Source organism: Heliconius melpomene, chromosome 7, assembly GCF_056956725.1.
Source record: "Heliconius melpomene rosina isolate 202511_hmr_F chromosome 7, ASM5695672v1, whole genome shotgun sequence".
NCBI classification, from domain to species: domain Eukaryota; kingdom Metazoa; phylum Arthropoda; class Insecta; order Lepidoptera; family Nymphalidae; genus Heliconius; species Heliconius melpomene.
The window spans coordinates 6,955,415-6,969,681 of record NC_140395.1 but is presented as its reverse complement, the minus strand read 5'-3'; the positions used below and the strand labels follow the sequence as shown (position 1 = coordinate 6,969,681).

The 14,267-nt window shown below is 31.7% G+C and overlaps 2 protein-coding genes across 2 annotated transcripts; one reads left to right on the top strand and one right to left on the bottom strand.

Annotated features, from left to right (window-relative positions):
- Window positions 1–227: 227 nt before the first annotated feature.
- Window positions 228–4,858, bottom strand: Cyt-c1 (Cytochrome c1). The gene is made up of 7 exons (XM_085187986.1): window positions 4,717–4,858; window positions 4,363–4,413; window positions 3,936–4,084; window positions 3,068–3,194; window positions 2,681–2,798; window positions 1,968–2,149; window positions 228–774 (listed from the first exon to the last, which is right to left on the bottom strand). Exons 1-7 carry the CDS (start codon window positions 4,783–4,785, stop codon window positions 544–546), a joined length of 927 nt encoding a protein of 308 aa, XP_085044112.1. The 5' UTR covers window positions 4,786–4,858; the 3' UTR covers window positions 228–543.
- Window positions 4,859–5,372: 514 nt separating this feature from the next.
- Art7 (arginine methyltransferase 7) lies at window positions 5,373–10,121 on the top strand. Its single transcript, XM_085187977.1, has 9 exons — window positions 5,373–5,616; window positions 5,691–5,932; window positions 6,065–6,310; window positions 6,746–6,924; window positions 7,213–7,438; window positions 7,757–8,529; window positions 9,078–9,226; window positions 9,608–9,767; window positions 9,977–10,121. The coding sequence occupies exons 1-9, from the start codon at window positions 5,558–5,560 to the stop codon at window positions 10,076–10,078; spliced, it is 2,136 nt and encodes a 711-aa protein (XP_085044103.1). The 5' UTR covers window positions 5,373–5,557; the 3' UTR covers window positions 10,079–10,121.
- Window positions 10,122–14,267: the final 4,146 nt, after the last annotated feature.

Below are 14,267 nucleotides of genomic sequence, written 5' to 3'. Positions count from 1 at the left end.
CAGAACAGAATCTTGGTTTTTATTATCATCTATTATAAGCATTGACAATGGAGTTTTCACCAATTCTTTATCGAAATTTTATAGTATAAGCACGCAATATTTTGTTTAAGTAAAATATTTGTTTTTACTGTTTACGTAAGTCATAGTTTTACATAGTCTAAACTCTATATTCTCATTACTGTTTAAACCTGAGATAAATAAATAATAAATTAAAAAAAGAACACAAATTCCACGATTTTCAATAACTCATTTATTGAACTGTACACGGATTCATAATAAAATTTTCATGGAACATCACTAGCACAGCTTATAATACGATCTACAACTGCGCCGCATTCACTGCACAAAGTTAATACAAGTTAACATTACATATTATATAATAAAAACACCTCGCATAGCCAGGATTGGTAACCGCATCAAGCGTGAACATGATCAGAAGGAAAAAAGAGTTACAAATAAATTATTTAATTACAAACAAATAACATGTAGTGTCACCTATTGAAAGAAAAATTTTCTAAATATGTATGCTTTACTACTATGTGTTTATTTCTTAGACACAGGTTTGTAGGCTAGTTTCCTGGACTTGAGTGACGACCATTTGTGCCGTTTGTAGTAGTATACAATAGCGGCGAGTGTGGAGAATATTCCTATGGCCTTGATGGTCATGAGGCGTCGGTCGTCGAGCTCGGGCTCAGAGCACCACCTCAGGAAGGTGGCAACGTCCTTGGCCAGTTGAGATGCTGTGGCGGGAGTACCGTCGCTGTACTCTGCAGCCTGTAATTAAACAATAATTATATTTCTAACAAAGAATTGTTCTTTACAATCATTATAAAATAAGAAATTTAAAAAACAATACAATACGATTATAAATCATATTAGGCATTGTATTTTCCTTGTGCATCACTAGTGTAAATATTGAGATGCAATATATGATTTGTGAATGACATTCAAGGTCAATAATAATTAATATTACAGTCATTAAAATCCATGATCTTATGTAAAATACAGTATATGTATAGTATAGTACAAATATAATTTATTAGCAAACTTGAAAGATATTAATTTCATAGGAGAATATATATATATTTTTTTCTTATTATAAAATTGTTTAAGCTGCTCTGTTCGAGTCACATTTAAGCGCAAGCTCCACATTTACACTGCAAACTGGTAGAACATTTTTTTACACTGCAAACTTTTAATATACATTATTTTTGTTTTTAGCTTCACACTGTATCCCATATATAGCATTGAAGGCAGAGGCAACATACCCTTGGCACCAGAGCAAAGAAGTGATAATATTAAAAAATAATAATTCATTTCAGTAGGGATAGAACTCAAAACTGTTGTGTTCCATAAAATCTTATTTGCAGATTATCTTATAGAAATAAGTCTTTCGTACTTAATATATACATTATTTAGTGTGTCACATTATTAAGGTTCTATGTATGGTTATTTTCTTATTTAATATGTAACAATACATATAGAAAACAAATTTTAGTTTGGAGTTATTTTGTTTGTATTCTCCATATTATTAAAAAAAAAATTGAGCTTTATTTTGGTGCAGTTTAAGCATTTAGTAAATAACATAATAATATTTAAATTATTTCAAGTAGAACTCAAAATAATAAAATAAATAATAATCCAACAATAGGCATCTAACTTTTCAGTGCCAAAAATATACAAAAAAATAATCTTAGAATATTTTTCTTTAGATGTGTCCAATATTAAAAATGAATCATAATAGAAAACTTCTGCAGTGCACACAGACACAATAATTAATGTTTAGCATTTCTTGAAGTAATTGCTTTATTGATGTGTTTTAATAAACATTATGGTTGTCGGTTCAATACGTATTGGACAAAATAAGACATAATTTACATTTTTTTAACATCATTGTTATTTGCACTGCTATTTTTTTTTAAATTATATATATATATTCTTTTTTTTACAATTATCAATTAACAAACCTCATCAAACAACACTTGCGCCATAGATATAGCTCCACCAGGGAAGTATGGGTTGTAGTTCTGTCCTTCGCGGAGTACAACACCGGCCGGGGCGTCCATGTAGCCGGTGAGGAGGGCAAAGATATAGTCCTCCCCTCCCTTACGTCCAGACACTATTAGAGATAGATCTGGAGGGTAAGCACCTGTGGAGAAAAAATAGGGTTATAAAACATTATTTAGCAACTTTGACTTTCAATTAATAAATGATGGGTGATCATTTATTTATACTACAGAACAAACTTATGCATACAAAATTTTTAATATGTGAAGTAAAAATTTTGTGCCCCTATTTACGAAAATTGTGTAGGCAAAGTTATAGTTTATATAGAGTGTAAAATGATTTTATTATTTAATGTTATGCATTACATACAATACATTAAATTATTCAAATAAATATAACACACACTACCATAGATTTGACTATATACTTTTGTAGATGTTGCCGTGGTAATGCATATTGTACATGTTAATTGGTTCTCTAGTAACTGGTAATTAGGTTAAGCAACTCTGAAATAAGTAAATGATCAGTGACCATTTACTGATATATGTATGTTACAAATAATATAATAATATCATCTGAAATGTGATAAATTCAAGTTTAATATATAAAATTTGTAGTGAAATATTTATTTCAGTTTAGTTAGTAGTTTAGTATTAGTTAGCTGTTATAGTACCATTATTGGCAGCTCTGGCAGCATTTTCATTGGGGTAGGGGGACGGCAGATAGTCAGATAACTTCCCGGGCCTCTCAAAGTAGTTGCCCTCCTCATCTGGACCATCCTTTATCATCACCTATAATCAGAAATAATATTAAGATTGTGTATTTAACTATATAGGTTTATAGACTGTGCATGTTGAGTTTTGGAATTCAACGGAATTCAATTCAAATTATAATTACTTACTAGAGTATTTTGTACATTTATTTTGTTTTAACAAATGCCTATATTATATTCTACTTAGATTTCAATATAATTGTACATAATGCAATAAAAATGCTACAGTAATATGTAACACCATTAATCACATTATTTTAGTTAAGAAAACAACAAAAAAATGTATACCTCCGCAGCTTCTGCCTTAGCTTCCTCCTCAGTATGGCTCACATTAACCAAGTTGCGGAAAGCAATGTATTGGAGCGAGTGGCATGCCTTGCACACTTGTTTATAAACTTCGTACCCACGGCGAACACTTGCGAAAAAAAATATAGTTACCAAAAAAATACATAAATCAAAAATATTATGTAAATAAGATAAATCTTTAAATAAATCCATTGATTAACTTCAGGCTGGCCATGGACTCTTTTACCATATTGTATTGTTTTTTTTTTTTCATATTAATCTTGAAGCTATTTTGGTAAATTGGTGCACAATTTATTTTGTATCTAATTAGTTAATTTAGCATTTTTCAATAAAAAGCTGTACAATTTTATATGCATTACTATTACTAAATAAAAAAGTAATTGAAAAATTTTTTTATTTACTTATAAAAGTAAAGGGTACAATAGCCAGGTAAAATATATTTTTTCATTTTGGACTTCTAACAATTATGAAAAAAATATATATATTATTAATGAATGTTCAATTTTACTGTAAAAAAAAAAGATAAAATCTAAAAAAACTAGTTGTTTCAGACTTGACAACCACTTGAGATAAAAGGCTAAAATATAGGTAAATTATTTTGATTCAACACCAACTAACCTGGCTACAGCCTTTTAATTAAAGATTAAAAGGTCATTGAATTTTGTTAATTGAATATCAAATGTAATCCAACAGTAAAATATATATTTAGGCTATCAAAGGACTGGTAAAAAAGGAAAATGGTTATATATTAATGTACCACAACTTTTGTAAAATGGAGGACTATAAAAATAAAAATATTATTTACATCTAAAGACAAATAAAAAGGCATTGAATTGTGAAAATTTCTTACCTGGCATGGTCAAGTGATTGGAACCAGCCATCATGACTCCAGGGTTGGTGGAGTGAATGAGCCCTGTCATCTGATGCTTCTACAGATTGTTCTAAGGCAAAAAGAAGGGCACCTACACCTCCACCCACAACACCCAATGTGGATAACCACTGAAATAGATAAGAACAATCATATGATTTACTAAATTTACCTTATAAATATTAAAATAAAAGTCCTTTTATATATATAGATTACAAAGATCTTTAAAGTTCATAAATATATAGAATCGTGTATGATTTGGATTTTATACAAGATGATTTATTGATTCTATTTTAAATATATGAATTTCATATCTCTTATTGCCAAATAATAAAGATATTACATTGAATTTTTTCGTCGCTTTAATTTAGTAATAGATAAGAGCTTTATAAAATGTCGTAATACATACCAATTTTCTATTGTTTGTCCATCCCTTTGCACTGGTGGACAGCTGACAAACCTGTAAGGGCGATATCTATTAGTTTTCATTACACTTGTTACATAATGTTGAGAAGGTTATACTTCGATCCTATTATATTGAAAAACACTGAGTGGTCATCTTCCTTCTGTTCATCAATAGCACGCACTTTTTTAATTAGAACACTACAATACTTCCTAGGATTGATAAATTTATCGAATATCACTAGTTTTCCGCAAATATTACTTCTTACGAATAGCACATTTTTCTTAATAAAAAGGCACTCATGGGGAAGTTAGTTATTATGAAGCTATCGAAATAAGCTTTTAGTCTTATAGTTAGTACCTGGGGTGTAACTATCCCAATTTTTTTCAAAAGTCGTGCCCCACAAATCCTGCCTACCGCGGCCGCCATGATAGTAAAACGTCGTAATGAAAGACGAATCCACTGACATAAGCGATCAACTAAAAATTGCCATTGTAAAATATAAAATACTGCAACGCAAAGAATGATAGGCATACATCCTTTATTGTTTCTTATAGATAACAACAATCATTATATTATAGTTATAAAGATAAATAAAATGTTGAAAAATAAACTAAACTAATTAATGAGCTGAAATATAAAAGCAAACTAATTAGCTTCACGCTGTACCCGCTCGCAGCATGGCAGGCAAAAAGAACCTAGTGTTAAGACACTCCGTTACCCATTTTCTGAGCGAATTCTGGAGGCATTGCGTGATGAGTGGTCAAACTTAACATCGCATAATGCCTCTACACCAGAAATGGAAATATAATTTTTTAATAAATATTCTATTACCTGGGGATCGAACCCACGACTAGTCACGTTTACAGTAACACACTTATGGCTCTGCGCTACGACTGGCTTCTATAAGATTGAAAATTAATTTATATTTAAATACAAAATATGTGTGGATGGCTGTGACAAATATGATTGTATTTCCAATGCCGATTGCGTTAATATATTCTGTGTACAATGTACATGCTATTGCTAATGTCAAAAGCCGGTGTGAAATGAAATGTGAAGAATGTGACTGAATTGTTCATATGAGTACAATTTTCTTAATTTTTATTGTCTCAATCTCAACACATGCATTTGATTTGGTTAAGGTTCAATATGTGTAAAATAAATTGTTTACAAAACTAAACATGACTATATACTATCAATGAAATTGTTAGTATTCAGAAGATTAAGTAGTTTTGTATTAGATTTTGGACTTATAAGGTATTTTTAATAGATTTTAGAGTGACTTTGAAATTAATGCAGCATGATTTCTAAGGAGGCTTAATTAATTTTAGATCACAAAGTATTTTAACATCTTCCAAAATGCAAGTTTTTACTCAGAAAAGGAATCCTATTACCGGTAGTACTGAATGGGATGTTCAACATGAAGACTATGATTATCACCAGGAAATCGCGCGATCGGCGTTTGCAGATATGCTTCACGATACCGAAAGAAATAAAAAATATTATAGAGCATTGCAGTTAGCAATTGAAAAAATGCATAACGAGGGAAAGAAAGCAAATGTTTTGGATATAGGTAGGAAATAAATGATTTATATATTTAATTTCCCATATTACATATTGGGATGCCAGTTAATGCTCAAGATTTTTTATTTTAGTTATGAATAACTAGTAACTAGTAAATATATAAATGAAAACTTGTTTATAGGAACTGGAACAGGCTTGCTCTCAATAATGGCGGCAAGATGTGGAGCTGATACTATTACAGCATGTGAGGCATTTAAGCCCATGGCCGAATGTTGCTTAAAAATATTGCAAAGAAATGGTGTTGCTGATAAAATTAAAGTTATTCCTAAGAGATCTACTGATTTAACTGTTGGTGAAGATGGAGATTTAAAAGAAAAAGCTAATATATTAGTGACTGAAGTGTTTGACACTGAATTAATTGGTGAAGGTAATAATATAATATTTAAAAGCATTATTCCATTTTTTACCACATACTCATATAGCAGTAAGCAGAGTAAACCTAGTGTTAATATGATGATGATGTCCTCCCAGATGTATCCGTCGACAGCGACACACTGTTGTTAGTAATTTATACTTCGACATTCGTGAGCGTGAATGTGACTTGCAAAACCAAATTTATAATAATGTTAATATACTCTGCTTACCACCTGAATTTTTGACATTGAGTGGCACATTAGTTTTATTAGAAGTATACACACAAAATACAAATTACCTTTTGTTGTTTGTGTAATGTATGTAACATTATATGTACACAAATTTTACTGTATTTCATACAAATACAATCACTCATACAATGTAATCATATTTTAATTCTAGTGTAATATAAGATAAATTAAATAATATTTTATTAACATTTTTATAGGTGCTTTGTCAACATTCTCTCATGCACATAAGTTTCTATTGGAAGAGGATTGTATAGTAGTACCCGATTCAGCAGTAATTTATGCGCAAGTTGTTGAATGCCCCACATTACAGAAATGGAATAAACTAAACGATTTGGCTGATGAGGACTTAGATGTTATATTGAGGACCCCTCAGCAGGTATTTTAATTGTCTATTATTTGGCTACTATTCATGTATTTATTAGTTGTTGTTTTATAGTTTTTGTTTCTTTGTATCAATGGGTAAAATATGTTACTAAAACACAATAATTTAATATTTTCTTTTAATTCTTGTAAAAATGGCTAATGTTCATATGATATTCTAAATTCTGAACATTGGGTAATAAGGAGCTGAACTCAACTTTATGTTTTGTCTTGCCAAGCATAGAAAATAATTCCTCCAAGTGGGAGCATGGGCAAAATGATGAATTTCTTTTGGAATTTCTAGATGAAAAACTGTGCTGGCTCTGCAGCAGTTCATGACATTCAGTTATCTCAACTACCTCGACAAGCTTTTAAAGAACTTTCAGATCAAATACCAGTGTTTTACTATGATTGGTCTGGACATTCACCTATTGATATGAAGAAAACGGTCAAACAACAGTTCAGTGTGACCAATACTGGGAAAGCTCAGATGGTGTTTATGTGGTGGGAACTTAATATGGATCCTGAAGGTCAGTTTCATTGTATTTATGGTTGGTGGTTCAATATCTTTATCAGTTGATATGCTTTAATTATTTTGATTAAAAAATCGAGAATAACCTATTGAGTTTTACCCCATTATAACAGAATATAAAGAGAGAACTTATGTTTACAAAAAACATGACATTTTTTTTGCTTTCCACCAGTATTTTTTCCATCTACAAGACTGGAAATGAATACAATTTATTCTCGTGAACGTAGATTGAGTGCACAACTACTGTGTTTGCGTCGTTGCAGTAGGCATACTCTGGTATATGCTGGGTATAGTTTTCATTAATAATATTTTTCAGGTAAAATATGTCTTAGTTGCGCCCCATGGTGGTCCCATCCAGATGCAAATTTGTCATCGGAGAGACCTCAAGATTCTATACCATGGCGAGATCATTGGATGCAAGCCGTCTATTATTTACCAGAAGAGTTAAATGTCCAAAAAGATAATGAAATTTCTCTAATCTCATGTCAAGATGAATATTCTCTATGGTTCTATTTAGAAAACGAAACATTAAAGCAAAAACACTATAAACGGCCAATATGTGATTGTGGTGTCCATATGGCATTATCAAGAACTCATGTATCGTATTTAAATGATGGGAAGCGAAGTAAAAAGTTTTTAGCCCAAATTAGGGAAAATTTAGCCCAAGATAGTGTTGTTTTGGACTTAAATGGTAGTAGTTTGCTTGGACTATCAGCAGCTAAAATGGGGGCTAAATTGGTTTATATATTAGAAGATAAATCATTACATACTTGTATCCTAAATGATTATATAAACAAAAATGATATCCAAAATGTTAAGATAATTCCAGAACTATCAGATGATGTATTAGAAAGTGTGACAAATGTATTATGTGATCCGAATTTTAGTAGTGCTATATTGCCGTGGGAAAATTTAAAATTGGCATATTTACTATATAAATATGGCAATAAATTAAAAAATGTGATAGTGTTGCCAGAAAGTTGTGAATTTTGGGCGATGCCGGTCGATTTTCAGGATTTGCACAAAATAAGAATACCGTTAGGTATCTGCGAGGGCATAGATATGTCTATATTTGATAGTCTGGTTGAGGTGATTTTTTTTTATAATTATTATACTTTTACCTTTTTCTATAAGTTCTATTTTTGTATCATACTGTATCCTGACTTTATAAGTATGATGGGCGAAAAAAATCTAGTCTCAGGACACTTCGTCTCCATTTTCCTCTCAAATTTAAGATTTGCAAACACTCAATACACAATTGTATTGAGTTGCTAACAACAAGACATTGCATATTAATTATTAAATGGTGGAAATAAATGTATAATTTTAATTCAAATAAAAATAAACATAATATAAGTTTATATGGTTAAGTATTTTAAAAATAAAAATACGCGGCTGTGAGTTTCGCCACTCAAGACGCAATGCTTCCAGAATTCCGAGGAAAGTGGGGAATGGAGTGCATTAACACTAGGCGCCATCATTCTGCCTAACACTGGGTAGGCATGTATGTGCGAGATACAGCTGAGGCGGATAAAAATGACATATTTATATTATTTTTGAAAATGAAAGTCTCAGTTTAAATTACACTTATTGCATAATACAGTTATTAACATATTCAAATTTCTTATTATTATTAGAGTTCCCGTATTATCAGTGATGCAGAAATAGAAGCTCAGCCATTATGGGAATATCCTTGTAGAAGTCGCGGCACACCGAGGAAGTTGTTTGAAGTCAATATGAAAGATTTAAAACCGACCTTGGCTTGCGATGGCGTTAATAGTGTTCTGTAAGTATGTTTATCATTTATAAGACAATATCGAACTTTGTTATCACAAAAAATAATTACGTAATTACATGCTCCAATTATTTAGTTTATATTTTCTTTGTATTTTAGAAGGAAACTAGATGATCAGTAACAATATACCATTTATGTAAAACAACGACGATTTATGTTAGATAAATGACCTAAAACGCGCCTTCCCCCGCTGAAACTTATGCTTAAAATATAGTCGCAAATGACTTCAAACGCGGCGTTGCCCTCTCGTTGACTTATTGTTTAATATAAGTAGTCAAATAATACAAAATCTTGTATTAGTAAAATAGTATTTCTTTCCTAAGTATGGAATAAAACTTTAAAATAGTTAAAAATATTTTTTATTTATTTTAGGGACATTCAATGTGAACAAACCTCTTCAGTGAATGGTTTCGCGATATGGGCAGTGTGGATTGTGGGGGGAAAATCGATCAGCTCCGGTCCAACAGATTATCCAGTCGTAGGTGATTTGGTAAACTGGGACGCGCATACTAGACAGGCGGTCAAAATATTTGTAAGTATTTTTTGATATTTAGTGTGAGTCAATCGTGATACAGGAGCGAACAGTGAAAAAAAAAAGCTTTATGAAGAAAGTGTGAATTGTAAGAGAAACAGGGGGAACCCTGTGATTATTTTCGGACACAGTATCGATGATACTGGAGGAAGGCGAGGCTAGGCTAGGATGTATAAAGTGTGATGAATTAAACATATTGTTTTTTACAGAAAACCTCCAAAGAAGTGAGTGCGTCAGACAAATGGAGCTATCAAGTTGCCTGCGATCTTGGTAAAGGACAGTTTAATTTGAAAATAGAATTTGAAGAATGAATTTCCTATGGAATTTATATATAAATAAATGAGAGATAATTAACATGATATTTATTTTTGTTAGATTTACACTTAGATGTAAGCTTTATGAAATATTGAAAATAACTACATCCAAACTACAGAAATGCCCCAGAGACTGACTCAAAACTTAAATTTTACTAACTACATATTTATTGTAGTAGAGTTTGATTAGCTTCGGAAAGGATACGTCGAGAATGATAAATTTCTTCATGTTCTTGTCTTTGCTCGTCAATGCAATGCTTTTAGAAATACAAAACGAGTGGTTAGCTATAGAAGCCTTAATCGTTGAGTTTGTTCAAAATAGTCGAGGAAAAGTGCGGCATTTAGTTCTGCACGCAATGCCTCCAGACAGTGGCGTAGCCAGGGTATTTGCTGCCCGGTGCGGCTTAGGGGACTTGATGCCCCTTTCTTTTGGATGAGTTCTAAAAAAAAAAACAAAGTGATCGTCGACGTTGATGCCCCTTTCCTTCGGATGCCCGGTGCGACCGCACCGCTCGCACCCCCCTAGCTACGCCACTGCCTCCAGAATTCGGCAGAAAGTGGGGAACGGAGTGCCTTAACTCTAGGTTCCCTCTGCCTACCCTGCTGTATGATATAAACTGATTTTTTTTGTTAATGTCGTCGTTGTAATAACATATCGTATAAGTATTAAATATAGTTAAATATGGATATTAGATCAAGTAACAATTTTCTGAACAAATACAGAAAACTAGTGTAATTAACCAGTAGATAATATTTAAATATTCATAGTCGCAATCGATGAGAGCATTCTTGAGGATAAGTATTTTATTATAAATGGAAACCAAAGAAAGCTGTTATCAAAGATCCGCCACCTCTTCTCTGAAGCTTGACAAAAAGCTTGAATGTTAGAATATGGTAACTAGTCCTGACATCACCTACCGCAGTAACCTTAAAAACATAATGTACGCTTAAGCTATATACACACTTGAATAACAAAAAAGAATAATAAATGTTTAAAGATATTATATAATCTGTGGAGATTAGACTGAAGTGTATTATAAAAAGATAAGTAATCTGTGTATAAATAAGACAATGTGAACTTGGCCTTAGTGATTCCGCATCCGTACTTCGACCACGCTTTTTGTTCTGCCTTCACGCAATCTCATTATACTGTCAGGAACTCACACGATTAATTAATTATTTATAGCTTATTAGAAAATCAGCTTAGCGCCCTATTGAGGCTCGACGTCGGCATAGTGTTGGCTTTTTGTTTTTCCTTGCACATAATTTTAAGCTATCTTGCTCATAAATCTATAAATATAAATTTAAAGTAGGTTTCTCTTTATATTTTTTTAAAAATATTTAAGTATATATTTTTTGCCTTATATATACTTGCAAAGAATATAATGCATCACTCAAACGGATCTTCGTTTATAAGCATATGTTTATTATACATTTAAATTAAGACAAAAATACATATTAAAACGAGAACGCGTGGAGATTTACCAAAGTTAACAATGCTATGCAGGTCGTGAAACAATTACGATTATTTAACTTAAGTAACGATAGTAAGTAAAAATAAAAAGTCCGTACCGTACATGTTATTCTATAAAAGGCAACTGCACATTTTTACATTTTAATTGTTCTTTGAGCGTTACGCTGTATCCCTCACACAGCATGGTAGGCAGAGAGAACCTGGTAAAACACTTGCCCGTTTTCCGCCGAAATCAACGCTGTTATATATTTCATTTCCTTGAATGGGAGTCAAACCCATAACCTGTCGAGTACTGTGCCCCTACGCCACGACTGGCCTCTAATTGTTAGAAATGCGTGAAATAGTACTAAAAAACTATATTATGATATCGAAATATTTGTTACTTTTGTTGTTATTACAGTCACGCTATCTTCAACTTGACAGTACCAAACAGGCACGGATGTAAGTAGCCATAAATCAGTTAAAGCCATGTTTTTGTCACTAAGCGCTGTGGCTTCTCCGCTTGAAGCTACACTTATATAACAGGTTCGACTATCCTTACTTAGTTGTTTTTTTTTAAATGCAACCTCCCAAGCGGAATGTATAGAAGTTGCGGTAAACAAGTAATTATTCAAAAATAGAAGAATACGCAGAAATAAAAAAGATTTACGATCCACTAATGTGGCATTCGTCAGGCAGTTTTGTTGTGCTTCATTTTATTGTTTGTTTACTTAAACTACTTATACTTACTTAGTGGTTATATTTCTTTTTGTGACATTTATGAGAATTTTTAGGCTAATTTGTATAATATAGACCCCTTTTGATATTATTTAGTAGCTCTTCAATATTTTTTTCGTACATAGAGAAATTCAAGTGTTAAGACACTCCGTTCGTCTTCTGCGTAATTTTGAGACATTAGATATCTTAAATTGGAGGAACTTAACGCCGCACTTTGGTCCGTTCATTTCTCGTGAATTTAAAGTTGAGATACAACTTATAACTATCGCTTTTACAAACGCCTCACTAGTCTTTAACCTAGGGAAGAGAGTTTTAGCTTTTTTTAAACTAAAACTGCGATATTTACTTAATTTTTGGCGACTTTCTAGCCAAAGCAGGCAATTGAAAATTGGAATGTATCGTTTCCTTACGACAACAATGCGCCTGATCAGTTTAAATAGCTAAAAATTATTCAAAGCTTTGAAGTATAATAAACTTAAGACTAAACTATACTTCTTATGTATAGTTATGTGCATTAGTTTTGTTTTAGTTGCTATATCGTGACTGAATAAATATTTAAAAAATACAAGACATTTACACCAACAAAAAGCAAAGAGTTACGAAATAAAACAATAAAAAATATTATAACTTAATGTTTTAATGCTCATTATATGTACAACATATGCTCTATGGGATTCCACGATAGTATTCAATCTCATGGACCCCCTGAAGAGTTTGGATTTTAACGAGAACAACTTTTGAAATATGTGGCTGCTACCATATAAATGAGGGTTTTTACATATAAATTTAATATTTCAACGTTTTTACTTCAAAAGCAAAAAGATCTCTGATGCAATAAACAAGGATCCTCGTTGACAGTGACAGGCGACGAGTTTATTATGAATCAGCTGTTTCATACTAATAGATTATAAATTGTGGGTCTAATGATTTTTTATAACTTAATGTGAAAATGTTGCCATATTTTTAAAGAACAAAAAAATAATAAGAAATTGAATATTCAAATTGAGACCACTCGCGGCGCACGGGCACTGCCTGCTAATGTGAACGCGACAGGTTATTTAAATTTCATTGTTTTGGTAACGAGGCAAAGTGCGGCGATAAGTCCCGATACTGCGATAATTGCTCAAAAGTACAAACCATGAGTTTTCAATCGATTAACTTACGTTAAATAAATAAATTTGTTATTGATATAAATAACATTTTAACGTCAAAAAAGACGAAAGGTATATTTAATGATAAGAGCTTGTATTAGAGCCTGTAAAAGTCTAACGGAAGTGTTAGATTAGTCAGAGCTTCTACTAAACACGTAGGAACAAACTGCAAAGTGTAACTACATCATAAATATTGAAGTTGGTGCAATTAGGTGGCTTTCTCATAGTCCAGACTTCCAGAGATCTATTCTGAGAATCTGTTAGTTACTTATTTCAAAGAAATTTTCTAAGAATGACTTTTTGAGTACTTTAGAAATATATAATACATTTATTCACAATTTATATGTTTTCCAATACAACTATTATAGAAAATTGAAGATGATATACAGAATTATATCTCTCATCTTATATAGAGGCTATCTTACCCGCGACTTCATCTGCCGTCTAGTAGAAAAATCAAAATGGTATTCCTAATTTAAAATTATTTTATCTATCAAGCGTTGTGTCCATTATTTAAAAAAGCATAAAAATTAACATAATTGAGTCCAGTCCTATCCTCACAACTATACTATACCATAAACAATTTTAACGAACAAAGATTTACCGTCCATTAGGCTGGGAAAATACAAAAACACAATTATCTGGGTGCAAAGGTTGAAAAACAATCAATTATAATAAATGATCGTCTCGATAGCACACTTTCTAAGTGGCCGCTATGCTGATATATAGAAACGTGAATTTGTACATCTCGATATAGCATTAGACTCTTAGAGTTATGTCTCGGTTAGACGTAACTGTGGGCTGTTGGGTACATTCAATTTATAATCTCCAAGGTATAATAAGG

Coding starts and splice junctions, on each gene's coding strand:
- Cyt-c1 (XM_085187986.1), bottom strand. CDS start 4,785: ATGGCGGCCGCGGTAGGCAGGATTTGTGGGGCACGACTTTTGAAAAAA. Junction 2,799..3,067: donor CTAAGGCAGAAGCTGCGGAG/GTATACATTTTT, acceptor TTCTGATTATAG/GTGATGATAAAGGATGGTCC. Junction 2,150..2,680: donor TGCCAGAGCTGCCAATAATG/GTACTATAACAG, acceptor TTTTCTCCACAG/GTGCTTACCCTCCAGATCTA.
- Art7 (XM_085187977.1), top strand. CDS start 5,558: ATGAAATTGTTAGTATTCAGAAGATTAAGTAGTTTTGTATTAGATTTT. Junction 6,925..7,212: donor TATTGAGGACCCCTCAGCAG/GTATTTTAATTG, acceptor TGGAATTTCTAG/ATGAAAAACTGTGCTGGCTC. Junction 8,530..9,077: donor TATTTGATAGTCTGGTTGAG/GTGATTTTTTTT, acceptor TATTATTATTAG/AGTTCCCGTATTATCAGTGA.